Source organism: Pagrus major, chromosome 4 (assembly GCF_040436345.1).
Source record: "Pagrus major chromosome 4, Pma_NU_1.0".
Taxonomy (NCBI): domain Eukaryota; kingdom Metazoa; phylum Chordata; class Actinopteri; order Spariformes; family Sparidae; genus Pagrus; species Pagrus major.
This window is the reverse complement of record NC_133218.1, coordinates 3758222-3780442: the sequence shown is the minus strand read 5'-3', so window position 1 is coordinate 3780442 and position 22221 is coordinate 3758222. Positions and strand designations below refer to the sequence as shown.

At 39.3% G+C, this 22221-nt stretch overlaps 2 protein-coding genes across 3 annotated transcripts; one reads left to right on the top strand and one right to left on the bottom strand.

The window, feature by feature from the left end:
• Positions 1–11558: 11558 nt before the first annotated feature.
• LOC140994680 (proteasome subunit alpha type-4-like) lies at positions 11559–14737 on the bottom strand. The gene is made up of 9 exons (XM_073464425.1): positions 14627–14737; positions 14186–14211; positions 14033–14075; positions 13426–13588; positions 13215–13292; positions 12798–12886; positions 12438–12568; positions 12012–12135; positions 11559–11790 (listed from the first exon to the last, which is right to left on the bottom strand). The coding sequence occupies exons 2-9, from the start codon at positions 14186–14188 to the stop codon at positions 11636–11638; spliced, it is 786 nt and encodes a 261-aa protein (XP_073320526.1). The 5' UTR covers positions 14189–14211; positions 14627–14737; the 3' UTR covers positions 11559–11635.
• An 873-nt stretch (positions 14738–15610) lies between these two features.
• On the top strand, positions 15611–21979 carry slc25a44b (solute carrier family 25 member 44b). Of its 2 annotated transcripts, none has more exons than XM_073464424.1 (4): positions 15611–15949; positions 17215–17880; positions 18049–18176; positions 19547–21979. In XM_073464424.1, the coding sequence occupies exons 2-4, from the start codon at positions 17256–17258 to the stop codon at positions 19736–19738; spliced, it is 945 nt and encodes a 314-aa protein (XP_073320525.1). In that variant the 5' UTR covers positions 15611–15949; positions 17215–17255; the 3' UTR covers positions 19739–21979. The 2 variants fall into 2 exon arrangements, with proteins under 2 accessions (XP_073320525.1, XP_073320523.1); XM_073464422.1 differs by lacking the exon at positions 15611–15949 and adding an exon at positions 15956–16561.
• The last annotated feature ends 242 nt before the right edge of the window (positions 21980–22221 follow it).

The window sequence follows — 22221 nt, the reverse complement described above, 5'->3', positions numbered from 1 at the left end:
AACACAGCTCACCTGAGCTGCCTGAAAAGAGGTCATAAGGTGACTTCTTCCTCTGTTTTGACATCCACTTGCCATTAATCTAATAGATCTAAATATTAAGACAGGAAGTGACACAGTCACTTATTTCAATTACTATATACAGAGAAAGAACGTAATGCTTCAGACAAATGTTAAAGCATGTGCAGCACTCTTACAAGGGTCTTCAAGTAAGACGACAGGACTTTCTCTTTGACCTGTGATGGCACTCATTTAATATACAGTATTTTCTTTTCAAATCAGTGTTGTTTTATTTTCATATTTCATATTTTCAGAGTTTATAAAAATAGAGAATAAACAGATTATTTAAGGCCAATAAAAGGAATCTTGTGGAAGAACATTTGTAAAACTAGTCCGTTAAAGATTAACAGCCAATGACTGTCTACTGAAATACGATCATCACAGCGTGTAAACTGAGATCAGGTCACAAACTTTACTGATGGAATTTTAAGATGATTTACTTGTTAAGAAAAAAAACTATTAAAGCGTATTAGGAAAAACCAACCTCAAGGCAACCAGCTTAGACTGAACAAAGTATTTAAAAACATTTATTACTTTGGTTTAATTGTGTTTTGTGACATGAATAAAAGGTGAAAGACGCTGAAACACGTAAAAAGTTTTGAGTCTGGTTCTGTATTTCTTCTTGCCGATGTAAGAAAGGCACTTCAAGCTGAGTGCCTGCAGTTTTACTTTTCCGAGAACATAAATGCCCAAAATATATGGATATGATGAAAGTTTCAAGCATTTAAGCAAAAACGAACATGAAAGTTATCTAAAGCCCTTCTGAATCATTTTGAAGATCCACCTCACTCCCGCAGAGTGCACTCGATTACAATCTATTAGACATCCTCTGCACTCTTCTTGCTGCAAAGCGCCTGCATGAATTTTATTTGGGAAAGTGGATTTTGTGTTCTTCAGGTGCACATTTTAGGGCCGTGGCAGGTGCTGCGTTGAAAGGCGAGTGAAATCATGGGAGAACTGAGGGAGAGAGTTTTTTTGGGGAGGGGGGGTTAAAGTGAAGTGCATTACCCGCGGGCAGCCAATAGGTTGGCACTATCCCATCGCCCTCCATCGCCTCCACTCAGCTCCTCCAGCTGAGGCGTACTTAGCACCATTCATAATGCATGGTCACCACCCCCCCATGCACAGGGCTGTCATGGCTTGTTCTCTTTGACAACTCAGCCCAACTCTACTTTTTCCCCTAAGAGGATGCTAAGGGTTGCATAATTTAGAGACCGCCCGCTGTTTTCAGGGCTCATCTCTTATCAAAAATGTAACAGACTGAGTTTCTGGGGGAGTTTTATCTAAAGGGGGGGCAATGGAAGATGTTCCAGTTGAGACAATAGGAGCGGGTGTGGGCTGAACTTTCCTCCAACTTTTTCTGTGAAACTTTGGGTGACGTTAGTATCTAAATGGCTGACTGCACACATGCACACATGACATAAACCCTGACGCAGGATGGAGGAGGAACAGTGACATGTGCTGCATATTTAAAACCAAAAATGTTCAGCTTAATTTAAGAAGACTAACAAGAAAATCTAATTTTAAATCAAGACGAGGCTTATTAATATGAGTTTTCTGATTTAAATTTAGCTTTTTTTTTCCTCTTCTCAGTTTCTTTCTTGAAATAAAATTTGAAGTCAAATCATTCCTGTGTCAGACTGAACATTCTCCTCAAGATGTCCAAATATGAAATTACGCGTCTCTGAGCTCATGTGCGTATGGGCAGGATCAAAGTATAACATATTTAATAAATCAATGGAGTTTCTAAAGGGAAACAAAAGGCCCATTGAAGGTAACTCATGCAGCCGGCGTGGCCAGCTGCAGTCGGGCAGGTCAAGGTGACTGAGGTCAGCAGGTGAAGAAAGAAATTTAAGAGAGAAAGACGAACACCTGCAGAAAATCTCTGACTTCACTCTATTAAAGAAAAGACATGGGGCACGTTGTACTTGCTGGTGTGTCTGACATTTGCCTTGTTGGGGAATGCAGCATGCAACAAAGTTTAGATATGAATCTGCAACCCGCTCTCACCAATCTGTGTACAAATAACACAACCTTAGACTTCAAACTGTGTGCAGAGAAAACGCCAATTTTGTGTGCAGTCAGGTGACTTTCATCGTCATCCAAAGCCTGCTGACCTTCGTCAACATTGTAACACAAATAAATATGCAATGCTCATAATTTGGTTAAATGGTAAATGGACTTGCATTTCTACAGCACTTTTTCCAGTCTACTGACCTCTCAAAGCGCTTTACAACACTTGTCACATTCACCCATTCACACACACATTCATACACTGAAGGTGCTGAACTGCTCATCAGGACCAATTTGGGGTTCAGTGTCTTGCTCAAGGATACTTCGACGTGCAGCCTGGGGATCCAGGGACTCGAACCAGACCCGACTGCTGTCCTGCGCAACAGCCACCCCTACCTGGTTAGGTTTAGGAAGAGATTACATTATGTACCTGATGTTCGTAAATAAGTTACATCCGTTAAGTTAAATCAAATCGACGCTGACTTTTCACACACACGTTTCACACAGGACGCGAACACTGGTCTCCTGTGTCAAAGTCCTGAGTTTGTCAGCCTCCACCCTGCTTGGACTGTCTAACTCTTTAAACTCAATCACCTGACATTTTTCATGCAAGATATTTGGACGCATCTGTCTTCCAAAGAACTTAATCGGAAGGATTGGTGCATACAAATTTGGACTTGGCGTATGTGCTGCAGGCAATTTGAAAGTCTGAAGTTATACAATGCATCTGAATTTTAGTCAAATACTTATCTGTAGAGTAAATACATGTTACATTTAGTGTATTTAGTCTATTTTAGTTCTGGACAAGTGACAATATGTCAGCATGACATTTGGCTTTCAGATATTCATATAACTTTAAAGGGGCACTTTGTAGTTTTGTAGAAGAAATTCAAATCAGAATTTTAATAATTACAATATTAATGAGGTAATGGTACAAACTTGGAAATATTTATCTTTTCTATAACAGAATGAACAAGCTGTTCTCAGAGTAAAATAAGGTCCCAGAACAGTGTTTGAAGCTAGAAAGGTGGCAGGGTCCGCCACATATAAACAAAGTCAAGCAGTATGAAATTGTGTTGTCCTTTAAGGTCAGTTTTAAATTTGTTTATCTAGTTTGTTTAGTCATATGAAATCAGTCATTGAAGATCTTTCTCTTCTTATTAAAATTAAAAACTAAAACTACATAATGCACCTTTAATAAATTATTAAATGCTGTATATTTTTGCCGCATGCTTCACACTCCACCATTAATCTTGTTCTTTGCATCGTGCAGTCCAACATTTCTGTATCACACGAGAGATTTATTTATGTTGACATCAGGGGTGTGATACATGGTGAGTTCTGATTGGTTGAATATTCCTCCATTATCTTCTCACTGCTTACATCCACCACCAGCTGAGTGTGTGTGTGTTGTTTACTGAGACCTCTTCCACGGGTCAGAGGGCTTGCATTCATCCAGTCACATATACATGACATTATTATTTTGTCTTTTTTATAGTTTTATAGTCTGCCCGTGTTTCATGTGTCCATCCACCCAGATGTTAACACACGCAAACACATTCTCCTCATCAAGAGTTATCAAGAGGCGGGGTGGGCAGTATTATGTTGAGTCCTATAAAGAAAGAGCCTTAATCCTACAATCCCTGCTATCTCCTACAAAAATTAGGGGTTACCCTAACCCATTATTTTTGGACACAAGATTGGTGCAATTCCCCACATCAGGGACTGCTGTTATAGTTCTAATGAGGCTGTTAATAACACATGAATACAGTCGTTTTCAGATACCCGAGCCAATCAATCCGATTTGCACACAAATACTTTTGCTTAAATAACATTTTGAATGCAGTACTTGTGACGGAGTAGTTTTACACTATGATACTGCAACTTTTTACTAAAGTGAGAGATCTGAGTACTTCTTCCACCTCTAGTCATTAAATACAATCCACAATGAAGTGTACGGTGATGTATTAAATATTTGATGTAACATATATTTCTGTGGCATTAGGGATATTTGTCATGCTCACATTATTTAAACTGGTGATGTGGAAGAACATATCGTGCCTGGTTTGTTTCATGCACACAGAGCAAAGACTGCTGTGGCTCACGCTACAGTCCATATAGCAAAACCCCACAACAATTACACTCGGTTTAAGGGTTGTTTTCTGCTGGTGTGAATGGGGTGTAAAGTTTTTTTAAAATACTTTTATTGCATTAAGTTCATATTTCAGTACAGCCGCAAGTTATCTTTTGTGTTTACATGCATTTTTTTCCCTTTTCGTTCATATTTTATACACTCAGTGATACAAATGCTAAACGAACAGAACCAAAACAAAACAAAGCGTAAAAACAACAAAAACAAAAACTGTATTTACATATTCATCCATACATGGCCCCCCTATACGTCTATGTATGAACCTGCCAACCACATGAAAATACACGGGGTGTAAAGTTTCGTTCTGCATAGAAACGAGTGTGTAACAAAGTTAGACAGAGGTTGAAAGTGACAGATTACGAGCCTAACTGCCCTTTCCACACCTGCTTCTGCTACTTGATCACCTCTCCACACAAAAAGGTTCATCCACACAACCGTATTAGGTGAGGCAGTGACAAGTGGCTGTTGTTCCAAAGCAGAGACGGACCAACACGTCTGCAAGAACATTTTAACTGAGGTGAAGACAACAAGTGCAACAGATGAGAACAGCCCATCTAAACAGTGCACCGTTTCAAATAAATAACCACTGATCATCATAACAAACTGCCTCTGTAGTGTTTGTTTGAGACTCAACTTTTCAATTCTGTGGGACGTCAACAAAAACATTATTTTTTACAAATTTGTCAGCTTGATATGAGCTCGATCCTATATTTTTTATTTTGAGTTTGTCCAGTAGGATCAGCATATATCTCACAAGTTGGAGGGCTTATTTGATAACAACCATGCCATATTATTTCAAGGCCATGTAAATATTTAGCCCCAAAATCCAGCCATGCCGATACACTGCTCTGTACCACAAAACCTCCCATTATGTGCCAGCAGCGGCAGCGACAGCTTCATATACCTCTCCATAATAGGTCATATCAGCAGCCCGGCTTGTAATTACTGTTTACTGCAGCTCGGCTCCATTTATGGTGAACTGTCTTGATCTGGTGCTGAGCAGTGAGTCTGTAATCTTTAGGATTTGCAGGCTGCTCACAAAATTACTGCCATGGATGAGAAGATGATTTAATGCCTGATTCCCAGTAAGGTCAGGATTTCACACACCAGTGAGTGGCCTCTGCTTTAAATAGGAGCTTGACGGTGAGTGGTACAGTCAGTGAAAGAAATGATGTTGAATCAAAGCACTCGCTCTCTCGGACCGCAGGTGTTCCTGTTCAAGATTTCAAGGTTACATTCCCTCTGCTCTTTTGTTTTCAGGGATTTGGGGGTTTTAGTGTCCGAAAGTCCCGTTTATAGTTCATAGAGGAAAATTACTCTTGGCACAGCATGTGTAACTTCTGATAATATCAACAATCCAGTATAACCACAGGTCTGTTATTATGGCTGTATCCATAAAAGCTAAGTGTGGATGCTGTGCAGTTGAGGCTGCAGAACACTGGATTGTTATTGTCCTGCTGCAGGGATCACTGGCACTCAGTAGAGCGTATATACCTGATGTCTGCAATACCTTTGGGTATAGTTAACTTCAACCAATCAAATTAGATTTACAGATGTACCTCAGATACCAGGGACATAATGAAATTACTTTAAAGTTACATGATACAATTGAATAATATTAACATTAAGAGTTACAGTTGAAAATTAGGTACCCTGGACATAATGAAATTACTTTAAAATGACATGATAAGTTGGTATTACTGTGGCTGACAAATAATGTGTTGAATCTACATGATTCTTTTGAACAGTCTAATGTGAATGAAATGTTTTGGTTTGACAAGCACTAATAAATTGAGAAAAAGAGGAAACTTAAGTCCGTTGGCCTCATTCTGATCAAGTGGGACCGATGTACACATTCAAATTAAGTAAATTCAAAGACTGTTTCTTTCAGTGTACCTCCACCAAGGCCCAACAGTTCCCTTTAGTCCAATCAAGCCTATTATATCAAACTTGATAGTTCTGTATCACGCTAAACCACCCATAACTGGGGGACCTGTCCCCCATCCAAGTATGTTGAAATCAGTTTAGTAATTTTTGTGTAATCCTGCTGACAAGTCAACCAACATACAAACAAATGGACAGGGGTAAAACAAAACCTCGTTGCTGGAGGTAATGAAGACTGACATTACTGCTCATTGGACAATGCCAATTATTTTATTTTCTTCAAAACGTGATAGCAATAGCATAAATATAGTGAAGTAGTTTTTTTTCTATTTTGTTATGGGATTGTGTCACATTTTGCATTTACATTACACAGTGCACAGTACTGGCACTTTTCTTGAGTGTTTCCACTTTGTAAAAATGTGCTCTGAAACACTGTATACCATAAGAAATCTGCCATTTCTGGTTAAAATAGTAAATGATTACCACATTAATAATGTCATTAACTGAAAAAAGAAAAGTGCTTTTCTTTTCAAAATAAGCACATTACAAAGTGACCCCAAATGTTTCAGTACATACTGTACTTACAAGATCCTTACGCCTTCAAAAGGAGAATGAGCAATAAATCACAATGTGATTAATAATGAAAGACCTGCAGGCACCCTGGTGGCCGAGGGGTTGAAGTGCCGGCTGTAAACCGCAGCATCCCTGGTTCTGGACCTTTGTTGCATGTCATCTTTCCACTGTCTGCTATCTAATAAGGTCACATAATGCATGAAAAAAGACCTATATCAAGTATTTAGCACCCTTTTCAACACTACTGTACTGTATCTCCAGCTTTAAGTAATAATAATAATAATAAAAAGCTGCAGTATGTCTTTTTTTTTTTTCATTTTACTTATTTAATTTTATTCATTTGGTTTTGAAAGTATATTAAAAAACATAATTCGTTCTTAACCCATGCAGGCAAATTTCAGTGTGAACTACTAATTTGAAGCAGCAAAGAAGTTTTTTTTTAAAGCAAATTTGGAGTTAAAGGTTTTAAACAGCAACAACTGAATATGTTTGATTCGTATGAAGTAGACGAGATGCAAAAGCATGGCCAGTAGACAGATATCAAGGAAGAAATTGATGACAACACAGTAAACAAACAGCAGTATTAGTTAACGAGGAATGAGAGCTCTTGAACATTCACTGGCGGAGTCCAACATGCCGTAAATCTCCTGTGTTAAAAACCATGTTGGACCTGCTCCCAGTGATACGTGGCTACAACCTCCAGATCAGTTACAGGGCTGAGATCAAAGGCTTTGAAACGGCAGCAGGTCTCATGTCATGTTTAGCCTCGTATGCTAACTGGTGTTTGTCCCCTCTGGGACTGAGGGAGAGACGGGGAGAGAAGATGATTGTAGGGACACTTCCCCTCGTTCCTGTCTGCTTCGGCCCCCATACTCCCCCTTTTCTCTCTCTCTTCACTCGTCCTTCCTCCTCCTCCTGCTCCTCCTCCAGTGCTAGCAGGATAACATACTGCCTGCCTCTTGTTTGGATAAGTTAATGCTGAGATGACAGCCTCCATTCTGATGTATACCACCTGCCTTGGCCTCCAGCTGACCTCGTACTCCAGCTCCCACTGCAGAGACATTCCAGTGCTTTTCTGGGCCTGTGTTTACACTGCAACAGATTGCCCTGCTCTCCCTGTCTGCTTCATCACAGTGGACACTGGTGGGCCTCTAGTCCAGTCATCTCAATATTCTCGGGTTGTTCTGATGGAACAAAGAGAGCGAAATCCTCAGAGATCCTCAAGAGGAAGTGTTGTGTTCAAGCGTCAGTGAACACTAGAGAAAAAATTCTTACACTATCCAAATTCTACCACATTTAGAGAAACTGTAAAGGGGGGAGAGGTCAGCGGACTGGACATCTCTGCCTCTCTGTTTCAGGCTCAGTCTCAGGAGGGGAGGCCTTCTCCAGTCATTCAGATGCCAAGATCCTCCCACTCAACACTGTGAGAGCTCATGTGAACGCCATGACCTCACTGCGCCTGCCCTTTAAATGAATTAGTGCTGTTGATTTACAGTTTAAGTGCACGTAAGTTCCAAACCGAAAGATTGACATCAAATGAAAAGAAGTTTTTCGTTTCAGGAATCTGGCCAAGTCTTTATCTTGACTCAAAACTCTCAGTCACTTAGAGTCTGCCTATAGAAACTTAGCAAGGAAAAGTGCTTTCTTAAAATCATAATTGGTTTGTTTAGACATGTTATTCTGCCACCGACAATCGGTTAACGTGACTTTTCTGTTGCTATGACAACCCCTACTGGCACAGTTGAGCTAACTGACATTGTCACATCCACCATTTTGTCAAATGTGACATTTTTAAAACGTCAGTCAATTTTAAATGTTTCTAAATGTTGATCTGTAGCTACCTTCTTAAATTTGAGGTGTTTTCTGATTGTTAATTTGTCTGTTTAGTTTTCATATCTAGTTAGTTGGTACAGACTTATACTGTGCTAGGTGTTTGAGGCTAACGTGTTGCTAATACAACACCCTGAACAGCTAGCTAGCTGTTCACTTACTGTTGGGATAACTGTTATGTATTGTAGTCTGTGTATAAATTACTGACTTGTAGGTTACCTCTGTAGGGACTTAATGTTGATCTTTAATGGAAATACTGTTTCTGGTTTGAGAGACGCACTGTGACTAGCATCATTTTGACAGCTAGCTAGTATGGCCTATACTTTAGTGAATCTGAATAGCTCTCCTTGTTACTGTATTAATTAATTATTCAAGAAGCTATGTATTACCACATGAATCACTATTTGTTTCAGATCAGAGACCTGTGTTACAACATTAAAGGATCAGTGTGAATGATTTTTCACCCTCCCTTTCCGAGCATGTAGGAGAACCTACAGCGGCCCTCAGGGAATGTTAAAACACAAACACAATTATTTATATAATATTTTTTATATGTATTATTTATTATATATTAATTATTTTCCTGGAGCCAGTGTTTGGTTTGTCCATTCTGGGCTACTGTAGAGACACAGCGGTGTAACATAGCAGACTCCATGGAAGAGGATTCGCTCCCTCCGCAGATATAAAGGCCTCATTCTTAGTTAACAAAACATGACTCTTATTTCCAGTTAATACACTGATGAAAACATCATTATGAATGTTATATTCGATTCCTGCCAATAGATCCCCCTAAATTCATGCTTTATCGCTACATATGGGAGGACACATTTTTACTTATCAGTATCATCATTTGAGAGTTCAAAGCGTGCCATTATAAATATTGAGAACAGAATGTGAAAAAGTTGTGTTCAGGAAAGAAGGCCTTCATGCAGGGCGGAAGTCACCACTGAGGACATGGAGGTCATGTCCACAGCATTGTTTCTGGGAATGTGTGGGCTGGGAAGGAGTTGATGTTGTTGGGTTTTCACATTGATTCATGTGTTTGTGGACTCAACATGCTGGTAGCAAAAATAAATAAATAAAATTTAATAAAACAAAGATATCTGCTATTTTTCAACCGGATTTCCCCCCTCCAGTGATGTGGTCAAAGTTGTCAAAGATCATCGTATATAGGGAGATAATATAAATAAACAGTCGACTAAGTAACTAAAGTAAAATTCAGAAAATGTCACTTATTGCTGCTGCTTATTGCCTGCTTTCATGTAGCTGATGCTGTGGTGTCACACATCAACCAACCAGCATTCTCTGTTACTTGCATGTGTACCTGGGCTGAATGAAGGCTATTATCATGTAAATGTCTCTTCAAGATCATTCCTGTAAAATGCAACGATCCTAAAGTAAACTGCAGACACGGGACACAATGGGAGTTTAAAATTGGTCTTGGTGAGCCTCCTCTGGACTTCAGGCTGTCACAGAATACATTTTATTGGTTTGATTATTTGTCCAATACAAGAAATTTTGTCTCGTGGGTTCTAACATAAAACTTAAAACAACACAAAATCAAAAGGTTTCAGGAATATGTCTCAGGATGAAAAGAGCTAGTCACAAAATGTAACATGCTTAACCTTGTAGTGTCTGTGTCAAACAGCTGGTTTCAATTGAGTCATGACCACCTACATAGTGTGTAATTGAGCGCCCATTACTGATCACACACGCCGATACAACAGACACTGTTGCTGTCACATTCACCACCTGCTCTTTGACTCAATACATCTACAACACTGCAAAATGTTGATCATCCCATGACTTAATAACCATCTTATCATTAGAGCGATCCAAGTGCAACTGCTGTACGTAAAAAATAAAACACAGTAGGCATGAAATTTAATGTGGCAAAATATGGTAGAGTTGTGTCTTTGTCTTTACATCAGGCCTGAATGTCATCGATGGGGTGTAGTTTTCAATATTTATTCACTGATTGGCTCCAGTGTAACTACCGGCCTTAAACCAAAATATAGTTTTTAATTATCATAACTGATGGTGCTAGCTGTGCACTATGTGGAGATAAAATACCATCATTTTGGATCAATATTGTTATTCTGCAAGGACAAAGCACCTTCATTCTAACAGAAAGGGATCAGTCTCAAGAAAATCAGTGAACGCTATCGCCACCGAGTGGAAAGTAGAACAAACTACACATAAAGGAATCAAACAGAAGGAAGCCTGAAGGATGTGATGCTGAACAGCCAGACTGAAGCGGGCTCAATGCTGTGAAAAACTGCTTTCACCTGCTCATAGTGCATAAAGGTATATCACACATACACTAAATGATTTTTCTTGTCTCAGAAAGTCTTGATATTTTGATTTATACCAAATCTAAATGTAAAACCTGCTGCGGTTCTCTTAAAATATGATTAATTCTCAGCTCTAAAACAACTCCTGCCTCAGTTCTGGTACCGACTACTTACTCAACTGATTTTACATCTGAGATTTTAATGTTTGACGATAAATGTAATTCTTTGAACTGAGCACTCAGTTAAATAACTAAAATGTACATTTGTCATGCTGTAAAGATTTTTGAAGGTACAGTATCAAAACCAAGTTCTTATAAATCTGGAGGCTGAATGTAAGATTTATCAGGAAACAAAGCATTACATTTACCTAGAACACACCGCTGCATCTGCAGGACTGAGAGCTCCATCATGTGGCAATAATAGCAAGTACACATATTCTAGACCTGCAGCAGCAACATTTACATGACTTGAAGAAATGCTTGAAGGCCTGAGGCCAAAACATCTCAGCCTAAAATAATGTAAAACTTGTAGGATCAATAAAGAACATTACATTTTGGAGGCTGTAGTTTATGGTGCTGTTGGATTGTATGAAATGTAATATTATGTCCATCCCATTTTCCTGATGAAGATGTTGAGGTCTTTCTTAGCACATTTTATTTCACTATGTTGAGAAGTGTAAAATTTTTTTTGTAGAGGTATAAATAAAAAAGATGCTCATTTCTTTTGTGACCAGGATACAGGCAACAACACGACCATCATTTCCAAACTTTTAATGTAAAAGACAAAACAATACAGAATTTGATGACATGAGGTGAAAAAAATGTGATTTTGCTCATTTGTCCTTCTCCTTCTGCTCCTTCTCCTTCTTGTCCTTCTCAGCCTTGGCCTCCTCGGCCTCGTGACGCTTGATGAGTTCCTCGACTTCTTTCTGTTTCAGCACCTTGATTTTTGTTTTTCCGTCTTCCCGTGTCAGGGTGGCAATTTCCACTGAAAGTCAATGTGATACAGCATTATGTTATTGTACACATCAAGCAGTTAAACAAATCATGGCCAGTAATTACTGAGTAACTGTTATCGTATGTCTAGATGGAAGTAAGAGTGACGAGGTCATAAGCTGCTCCAATTTAGGAGTCACTGATGGTTTCATTTCACATGGAACGAATCAGTATATGCAAGCAAAACAACAAGAAAGTACTTTTGAAGCTCACCTTTCTCGGCTGAGAGCTTGCTGACATCCATTGTTTTGTTGAGGACTTTGACAGCCAGAGCCAGAGCAGAGGACAGAGTCATCTCTCCCTCTTTGTAGTCCTGCTTCAGCATGGACACTGCAGCCTGCAGCCAAGAGGACAACACATCAAAGACCATACAGGGGAAGAGTAAAAACTAACCATGACATATGGATACATTCATTTCTTTTACCTTTAAATTGTTGCACCGAACATGTACTACTATTCAACATACATTTACTAGAGCAACAGTACGGCCACAGTTTTACATCATCTACAGAGAAATGTGTTGCACCAAAACAACACCAGACAGTCTGAAGTAAATCTCAAGAAAAGAAAGTGTTATGGGAGATATTCGCATTCGGGTCATCTCACTGATTTTCATTATCTCTCAAATTTCAGACTTACCGCGCTGTTGTTCCCAATACAGGTTGCCTTCCAGCCTCCGTAGTTGCCGCTGGGGTCACTCTGGTACAACTGGAAGCCATAGTGTTTGTCCCAGCCCATGTACAGCAGAGAAACACCAAACGGCCTCTTCCCTGTAAAGACAAACCATACAGCTGTTACACAGTGCCAACATCCAGCTGGGTTTTTACACAAAGATGAAAATACTCTGTCAATATTCTAACAATAAGACATACGATCAGGTGCTGTACAAGTGTTGCAGATGTCTCTAAAGATACACATTGTAAATGTTAAGGCTGACAAAATGTTGATCCCAAAAGAGATGAGCATTAAACTAGAAAAGGAGAATACTCTGCATCTTACCTCCAAACTGTGTGTATGCCTGCTTGATGTCACACAGGGCTGTCACCAACTGCTCACAGGGTATTGGCTCCTGGTACTGCAATAAATATCTGAAGAGGAAATTAAACTGGTCAGTGGTTGCTGATGAACATAATGGACGTGTGAATACTGAAGCATAAACATTAAGAAGAACTTTCAAATATCTATAATATCTATAATTCAGATTAATATTTGACATGCAGGAAGTTGGATGTAATTTCAGTACTGACACGCTTCAACACATTAAGCTTTTCTGTTCAAATTTTAGTTACCATCAAAATATTATTGTACATTTACTGCTGCTGGCTCTGTAAAATATTCCCGACATCCAAAGCCTGAAAGGTTTTTAAGGACAGCCCTGAAATTTAATGGATAGCAGGTTTTCCCTCTGAAACTCACCTCTGTGCAATTAGCCGCAGCTCGTTCGTCAGTACATTAGCATCTGATGTGATCCCAGCAACACTGCAGGCCAAGTCACTAAAAAAGATAATCACACACAGGAGACAAACGTACAAAGTTAGCCTGAAAAAAGGGATGACTCGCGATTTTATGGTAAGAATAGGTAAGCGCTGGGTGCCTCTAGTGTCCTCCTGTAGTGCAGTTTACTCACTCATTGAGCTTGTAGATCTTCTCAGAGAAGAAAACCTCGTCGAGCAGTTTGTGAATGTTGCGTCTCTCTGCTGCTAACAGCACGCCATCCTTTGCCAGAATCCCCAGACATGTTCCAGCGTGACCGATAGCTTCCATTGCGTACTCCACCTGATACAGGCGTCCTATAAATACAATCAGAGGTAATATTGATCAGACCTTCCAATCACATGTCTTGGATTTCATCATTGAGTCTTCTCAGCTGTCATTGACTGATGAGTGCCATGAGATGTGGCTAAAAGCATGTACGTAGATGTTGAGTTGAAAATATTTTGTCAAATTACTGTTATGAAGATCATCATTATCATTATGAACCCACAAATCATGAAAAAACACTGTTCAACTGACAAAACTGTAAATTTGAGGCCAGATTTAGCACCTTTGACACAAAACGTAACGAATATGAATAAAATACCAAGTTTATTGGGAACTTACATGATACAATACACAAGACATATATGCTTTTAAATATATTGTTATAGTGCAGGCATAATAACAGCCATCTTGGACTTGAATTTGAATCAACATCACTTTGATTGTCAGTGTGGTTATTCAGAAATTGGACTTACCCTCAGGGGAAAATATGGTTGTTCGGGAATCATATCTGCGAGACTGAACAACAAGAAAAATATAATTAGTTGACAAAAACAGGACTTATGACATTAAACCTGTTGCCTATTTAAATAAAATGTATGTGAGATATTTGTACAACAGCTACCTACCATTTTTTCACGTCGCTGAAACTTTCCTGCAAAACACAACAGCAGTAATGAGGTGCAAGCAACAGAAACCAGAGAGGAGGAAACGTTTCAGCCTGGATTAATTTCACAGTCGCGGAAGTAAATATCTCCACAACATTAAAAACTGTAAAGCCAGTCTCTGTCATTTATTTGCACACACGCAAATTCACAACATAATTCGTCGCTTACACTCCACTTTTCTCTGTGCCTCAGTACATGACAGCTAGCTAAGCTAAGCTAAGCTAGCTATGCTTAACAGAATGAATCTGCAATATCTGAGCATGCTAGCTCGTTAGCATGCTAGCTTGCTAGTTCGAAATGAAGAAGGTCCTCTAACTGGACAAAGTCAAACTGTACTTACAGCCCACAATTGTGACGGGATATAACAGTATCGTAGTAAAGAGTAAATGTAAAACATATTACCTTATGTGAAAGCGTCTAAGTTGGCTTTTTCCCCCACAGACTGTTGGTCCACTACTTTCAGTTTAATGTTTCCTCACACACTCACACCGGGACCCTGTGGAGGTGTAGTAGCCGCTCAGCAGCGCCACCTTCCGGTGGGAGGACCGATCATTACATTACTGTGTCCAGCAGTGACAGAGGTTTTTTATATACTTCTTTATACATAGCAGTGATACAATAATAATCAGGAAACACAGGTACAGAGTAATGTAACTAAGTATGCAGGCAAACAAATCAATTATAAGGAAATAATAACAATAGTTCCCATAATTTTATAATAATAACGACAACAATGGAGATGAATAAAACAAAAGAAAAATAACAAATTAAACAAGATTAATCATGCCAAGGGTCAACATAAATACATAATTAATCAACTTAGGTAGAAACATTCAAACACGAGCACAGTCTCTGAGTCTAACAGATGAGGTTTTGCCTTAGTAAGTTCAGCAGCAGAGATGGCAAGTGAGTGCTTTGGCTTTTCGACACATACACTTCCTAAAGGTTATGCATTGCAATTTGATAGAGGGCCTCAGGTAAAAGTTAATAAGGTTTCAAATGACGTCTAGAAAAGAACCACGATACCTCAGGTATTAAATTATTAAGTAGAGAAAAGTCTTTATTGATCCCCAGAAGAAATCCAGGTGTTAGAGCAGCACAAGGTCAGATATAAGCATAGATAAACAGAGAGAATAATTTCTAGTTAAAGATTTGAGTTTGTTAAAACAAATCAAATAAATAAATGATGTTCTTGTGATTAACTTTTAGCCCAGCTCCATATTTTGTTTTAGTGATCGATGTGTGTGTGATGTACTCTTTTTAGACTAAACATCCAATAATCAAGATAAATAAGGTCAGTTGCGGCACATACAGCCGTTAGACAGGCTAAATGTACGACATTCAGCTTAAATGTTATAAGAACAAACTGAAATTGCACTTTGCACTTTGTTTCTATAATCGTGCTGTTCCACTCCAGCCTCGTTAGTGGGCAGTAATGAGACAAGTGAACGCATCATGACGTGTGAAACAAGAGAAGAAGAAGCTCTGCTGCGTGTCATTGGTTCATCCAGCAGCGTTTGAATGGGAACTGGAAGGTACCTGACATCTAGCTAGCTGATTAGCAGGAGGTAGCTAACTCTCATGACGTTTTAATATTTGTTTAAACGACTGAAAGACGATACTCAGAGCTGCATATAATTTAATCTACTGATGATGACACGATGCTTCCAGTCTGACTGACATTACGGACATGAGATAAACTGAAATAAACATCTGTCCGAAGAGGTAAGTGTTTGCTAGTCATACCAATGCTAATGCTACAACTCAGGACTGCTTCAATGTTAGCTACAAGCTGAAACCACACGAACATATCCAGCAGGAGACCAGAGCCGCACTGTGTTTTACATCCCGTGCTGTCATCGTTTGGTTTACTGTTGGGTGCTATAAGTGTCATTAGCTAACAAACGACTCGTACTTCCGTAGCTGTCGCCTCGGGAACATGGTGTCCTCTGACTGGTTTCGCCACTGGGGTCAAACTGGTTTTGCTGGTTAAAGGTGTTAAGTTACTGGGTGAGCAGAAGACATCTGTAAGAACACGCTCATAACATCGACGTGCCTCGCTGTTTTAGCCAAAGCTGCCTGAATCTGTAAAATCATCGTTGTTAGCTTTAGCTTGCTAATTTGTCCTGCAGCGTGACCCTTGATCTCTCACTAACAGATGAATGGAGAAATATGTCATTGATCAAGGAGAGGTAATAGTTTAGCCAGGGTTAATGTTAGCACATTATGTTGCAGGATTGGATTTCACTGCACGAGTGTTGTCATTATTTGGGTGGATCACTTCAGAGGGTTGTATTCACAGTATTTGGATGGTAATAATGACAGAACAACCTAAAGGTAAGTTGTCATAACTACTATGTGATTGTTGAATTTTCTGTTTAAGTTGTATTATCTATCCTCCATCATCAAACATCGTCAGGCCCTGCTGCAGTTGCTGAAAAGAGCAGAGGGATTGGTGGGTAGATTATCGGGTTGAGTGATGGTGATGTATACAGCTACACAATATACTGTACATTTGTCATCTGTTAGGTTTTCTATACAAACGCTTTTGTACTTTAGTTATTATCGTTTTAATGACTCTGTATTAGGCCGTTGTGGGCAGTGATTTTTGCGGTTATATAATGAAGCCATCACTCTATACAAAAAGGTATCAAATATGTTGGATCAGCCCAAAACAAACATTCATTTCCTGGTTATTTTTTATCCGTAAACACTTTTAGAATATGTTTTTATATCAACATGAAATTGACCAATATTGTGACAGCCTACTGTCTGTGAGATCCAGTTTCATCCATATTACCACTCCTTCAGAATTGATACTAAAACGCAGATCGTTTGATTTTTGCTTTCACAGTTACTATGTAGGACTGAGAGGAGGGAAAATCTTAGCTCTAACACAACAGTTCCTGTTAGTGCTATGAAATACTACATCATCCATCTTTGCTAACTACATCTTAGCTTTTGGTGTTTCTTGTTGTTTCTGCTGTCAGGCAGGAATCAGTCTGATGAGGGGGCACCTACAGCTGGCAGGATGCAGCAGAAAAGGAACATCCAGATCATCGAGTGGGAGGACCTCGACAAAAGGAAGTTCTACTCCTTTGGGGTGTTCATGACGATGACCATCCGGGCCACCGTCTACCCGGCCACACTCATCCGCACTCGTCTGCAGGTGCAGAGGGGCAAATCGCTCTACAGCGGCACCTTTGACGCCTTCTTCAAGATCCTGCGGTCGGAGGGTGTTCGAGGCCTTTATCGTGGCTTCATGGTCAACACCTTCACGCTCATCTCAGGCCAGGCTTACATAACCACCTACGAGCTGGTGAGGAAGTACGTCTCCCAGTACTCTGAGGACAATACAGTCAAGTCACTGGTGGCGGGCGGCTCAGCCTCCCTGGTTGCTCAGAGCATCACTGTTCCTATAGATGTTGTCTCTCAGCAGCTGATGATGCAGGGCCAAGGGGAGCACCTCACCCGCTTTCGACTCAACTCAACAGAAGTCGGAAAGTCAAAAAAAGTGTTCGGCCAAACCAGGAACATTATGGCTCAGATCTTTGCTGCTGATGGTTTTCGGGGCTTCTACAGGGGATATGTGGCGTCTTTACTCACTTATATCCCGAACAGTGCTGTCTGGTGGCCCTTCTATCACTTTTATGCTGGTAAGGGCTTGAACCTAGTGGCACCTTCTCTTGAGGCCTTGAGCTTGTGTTTTGCCATGTGTTATCTATGTCTACGTTCCTAGCGAGTTTCTATTTCTTAAGGGAGCATGAATTCTCCAGTCCTCTCCGTGTGGTTAATCAGGTATCTGTTTGTGTCATTTTCTACAGAACAACTCTCCAAAATGGCTCCCAGTGACTGCCCTCATCTGGTTCTACAAGCCATGGCCGGACCTCTAGCTGCTGCTACTGCCTCAACTGTCACCAACCCGATGGATGTGGTCAGAGCCAGAGTTCAGGTAAACTTCACACCTATCAGACAGAATTATGTGGACATGTGGGGATGCTTTGTTGAATGATACAGGAGAACTCAATCCATATAGTTTTTGTTTGATTTTCTTGAGTTTGAGCTATTTTCAGTAGCTTAGAGGTCAATGAGTTATGGCGTTGCAGCGTCAAGAAATTATTTGTTTATTCTGTCCACGTGGAAAAATATGCCAGAACAGAGTGTTAAAGTGCACAGTCCATTGTGTTCAGTTGGATATTTTTTTCAATAGGTGATATAATGAATGTTAATCATTGGTCAGCTGTCTTTGTATGTGTGAATAAAGTTTCAAGCAGTCTTATCACTCTTCTGTAATTTGCATGTATTGACATATCAGGGAGGCTTTTCCCTTCCAAGTTGTGCTCTGGTGACAAGTTCTGCATTAGAAATAGTTCACAAGCTAAGTGATGCTTTGAAGAAGAGTAACGTACCAGAATAAAAAAATATTGAGTGGAGGAAGGTATTAATTGATACAAAATATATGACCGGAGGGTTCAACATGAACACACTTCTGCCTCAATCTGAAATCTTCAGAATCACATTTGGGTTTTTTGCTTGGTAGGTTTTTAACATACAAGCGATTAGCCTTGGTGTTATGGTGCATAACAACAAACATAGCAAGTAGTAAAATATAAAGAAAGATCTAAAGCAAGTACTGCAAGTCAAGATGCATGAATAGAAAATAAATTATCAAAAAATATAATACAATATATACGATATGACTAATTTAAATGAAAGATGTACAGTTTTGCGCAGGAATGTGCAAACGTATAAGATGTTTTTTCCTGTGAGGGACCACATGGATTGTGATTTAACGACAAATAAACCCTAAATTAGGATGTTTGTAAAAGTTAATAAACACTCTTAAAGGCTTAACAGTTTTTTTTAAATTGAGAAGCTTGTATTTAGTACAGATTTTAAAAAATGGGCAAATATAAAATTAATTCAACACATTTTTAAGTAGTTGCAAATTCTTTTAAATGTTTGTAATGCTTAAATCAACTTCATTATTAAACTTCAGTCCCCCTCAGATGTTGCTCGTCTACATACAATTAATTAACACAAATGAACAGTGACCAGAACGCAGCTTCCAATGTAATGTCTCACCTTTACATATTCAAATTTGTTTATTTTACACGCTTGGGGATGATTCCTATTTTTGATCTTTCTCTCCTGCAAAGTACAGCAAGACTAAAACATTTTGTTGAAGCCCACATGTGCAAAACTCGTGTAGCTATAATGTATGTTACGGTTTGAAAATAACCAATGTTGTGCTTGTTGTAATAACTCATGGTTCTCTGCACTTTGATTCTAAATAACATGCACTGTGTGCGTTTTGTTAAGGTTGAAGGGAGGTCCTCCGTCATTGAGACGTTCAGGCAGCTGATCAAAGAGGAGGGCTGTTGGGGATTGACCAAAGGACTGTCGGCACGCATCATCTCATCCACTCCCACTGCCATCGTCATGGTGGTCGGCTACGAAACACTAAAAAAACTGAGTTTGCGACCGGAGCTGGTGGACTCGAGACACTGGTAGAAGATACCTGGACAGACGATATATGGACCACGTGCCATTTTAGCCCTGGAAGTTGACTTCCTGTGAAGGCACAGGATGAAAGAAACGCTTGTTTAAAATAACAGCCTGGGGAACAAAATGGAGTCAACAGCTGTGTATAAGACAGTTAACATGTACATATGTGTTCATGCCAACATATTAGTTGCAGATTAAATACCTAAAGACTAGACCTATATTCAGTTTGATTGTGTTGCTGCTGAACAGGGTTGTTGCTTTTTAGCTTTTTAGTGCATTTGAAAGTTGTTTAATACTGGAAGACGCAGACAACCTTAAAGGATTAATTCTCATCATCTCTGCTGTGGAGAAAAGCAGAATTGATCGCTGACTGACTGTAAATATCTAACAGTTGGTAACTAACCAGATGGTTACTATAGTGACTGTAGTTTTTCTGTCCCAAAGCCGAGCAGTGTTGGCCCCCCATTAAAACCAGGTTTTGGTCAGGGTTTGGAGAAAGGTAGTTAAACTCATGATGACGCATTCACATCAGCAGTAATCAAGTTTTTCCCAAGTGTTTATTTCCTCTCGCTCGCCAAGCTGGCTTCTCTGTCCGTTCTGCAGTTGCTTTTTTCTTGGCCTTTTTTAATTTGCTGCCTTCATAGTGAGATCAAGACAAACAATCTGCTGTTTGTTTTTAGTGGCTGAATGTGTGTGAGAAGAACAGTAGGTATAGAAGCTGTGTTGTATTTAATTTAATTTAAGGTTCAGCTGCTCAAACAGTCAAAATAAGAGGTTCCTCTCAAGACAGAATACATGCAGTACATTGTTTTATCACCATTTTTGTAACATACTATGATGCCGTTTGTTGGATTGTAGAAAATATTGCTGTGATCAAGATGGTTTTTAAATGGCTGATTTTTTTAATATGGCAGGTCTCTTTGGGCAAGGGACAAGATTTTGGTATCGGAAGCGTGTGTTCACCAATCATGTTTGAGCGGGAGTCATTGGCTGAATTGCAATCTCAGAACCCACCAGCTATAGTCTGATGTTGTTTGGGTTTAGCTTTTATATAAAATGTAACCTCGTTCACATGCAGATAACTGTTTATAGAAATTAGCCAAAAGGTTGTCTGGACCTTTTCGAAGTCACTAATCAGACTACAAACAATGACCTGTGCATGGAAGAGTAAGTCTTGGCCCGGATATCCGTTATCTGGATCTCCACAGGCTACATTGAAAGCCTCCAAACGTTGGCCATAAATCGTAGTCAGATTAAAGCCGATGGGTTGCAGGATTGGTGTTATGGTAGCCATGATGTTGAGCACAGTTAAAGTATTTCTGTAGTGCTGAGCTGCCAGTTAAATCCTGTGCTTAAGAGGGAGGTTGAAGGACAGTAAGCAGAGATGATGCTTCTTCCCTGTTGTGACAGTAAATGTTGGAGTGCAATAATGTAAATGTTTTATCATTTTCAGCACAAATTGTGATTGTATATTTGTTGTAAATTGTTTGAATAACATGTCTTAAGGAATACGTTGTACCTAATTTATTTTCTTGAAGTCGTTTTGGGATTGTGACCACAGAAGTGTCCAAACTTCAAACTTTCACAATATGTTGAGTTTTTCCTCCACATGTTCACATTGAGTGTTGTTGCTCATACAGTTTTTGTAACTTTTTTTTTCTTCTTCTTTAAAATGGCTTTTAGGTAAAGGTGAATCTTTTCTGAATAAAATGAACATCAGATGTGGTCAGGTTGTAGAGCTGATCACATTTTTTAAATACATGTGACATTAGATGTTGTCACTGTGGATGTTTTCATCAGAGAGAAATGAGTTTGGTTAAATGACGCCATAATGTCAGATAATGTTTTATAAGCTTGTATTTAAATTTGCTCAGGCTATGCCAAGGCAGATACCTGGTGACCTCTAGAAAACCTTGTAGAATCACTGCAGTAACACACTTATTCCTCATCTTCATCTTTTAAAAGGTAGTTTTACTAAAACCTTCCAGCCCTGTTGCAGAGAGAGAACTCAATGTGAACGTCTGTAATAAGGTTGACTGCAGACTGGATTTTTTAAAAATTTTCCTTACACCTCTTCCAGTAACTAAAAGTGTGATCATGTTGTCAGTGAGCGACAGAGTTGAGTCTTCTGTTGTAAATCTGATCGACTGTCATGTACAGAATACATGTGGTTTCACGTCATGTGTCGTCTCAGTGTGTCTTGGTTCATCTGTTCAGTCAATAAAACATCACTACTGCTTAAAGTCACTTTGTTTCTTGTTGTTTTCCAATCAGATTAAGTTATTGAACCAGTGTTTTACAAGGTTTACAATTTTAAATAATTTGAAGAGCATATGTGCTGTCTTCTCATGAGGACATGAGGATTTTACAGAAAATGCTTATTAAATGAGCCCGATCAGAGCCTGATGAGTACATTTTTGAAGTAGGTGATATCTAGGACTGAACAATATCCCCAAAGAAAATCATAACGCAATTATTTTAACCTTTAT

Coding starts and splice junctions, on each gene's coding strand:
- slc25a44b (XM_073464422.1), top strand. CDS start 16,438: ATGTTAGCACATTATGTTGCAGGATTGGATTTCACTGCACGAGTGTTG. Junction 17,881..18,048: donor CTTCTATCACTTTTATGCTG/GTAAGGGCTTGA, acceptor CATTTTCTACAG/AACAACTCTCCAAAATGGCT. Junction 18,177..19,546: donor TGGTCAGAGCCAGAGTTCAG/GTAAACTTCACA, acceptor CGTTTTGTTAAG/GTTGAAGGGAGGTCCTCCGT.
- LOC140994680 (XM_073464425.1), bottom strand. Junction 13,293..13,425: donor AAGATCTACAAGCTCAATGA/GTGAGTAAACTG, acceptor TATCTTTTTTAG/TGACTTGGCCTGCAGTGTTG. Junction 12,136..12,437: donor GTATTGGGAACAACAGCGCG/GTAAGTCTGAAA, acceptor TCTTGGCTGCAG/GCTGCAGTGTCCATGCTGAA.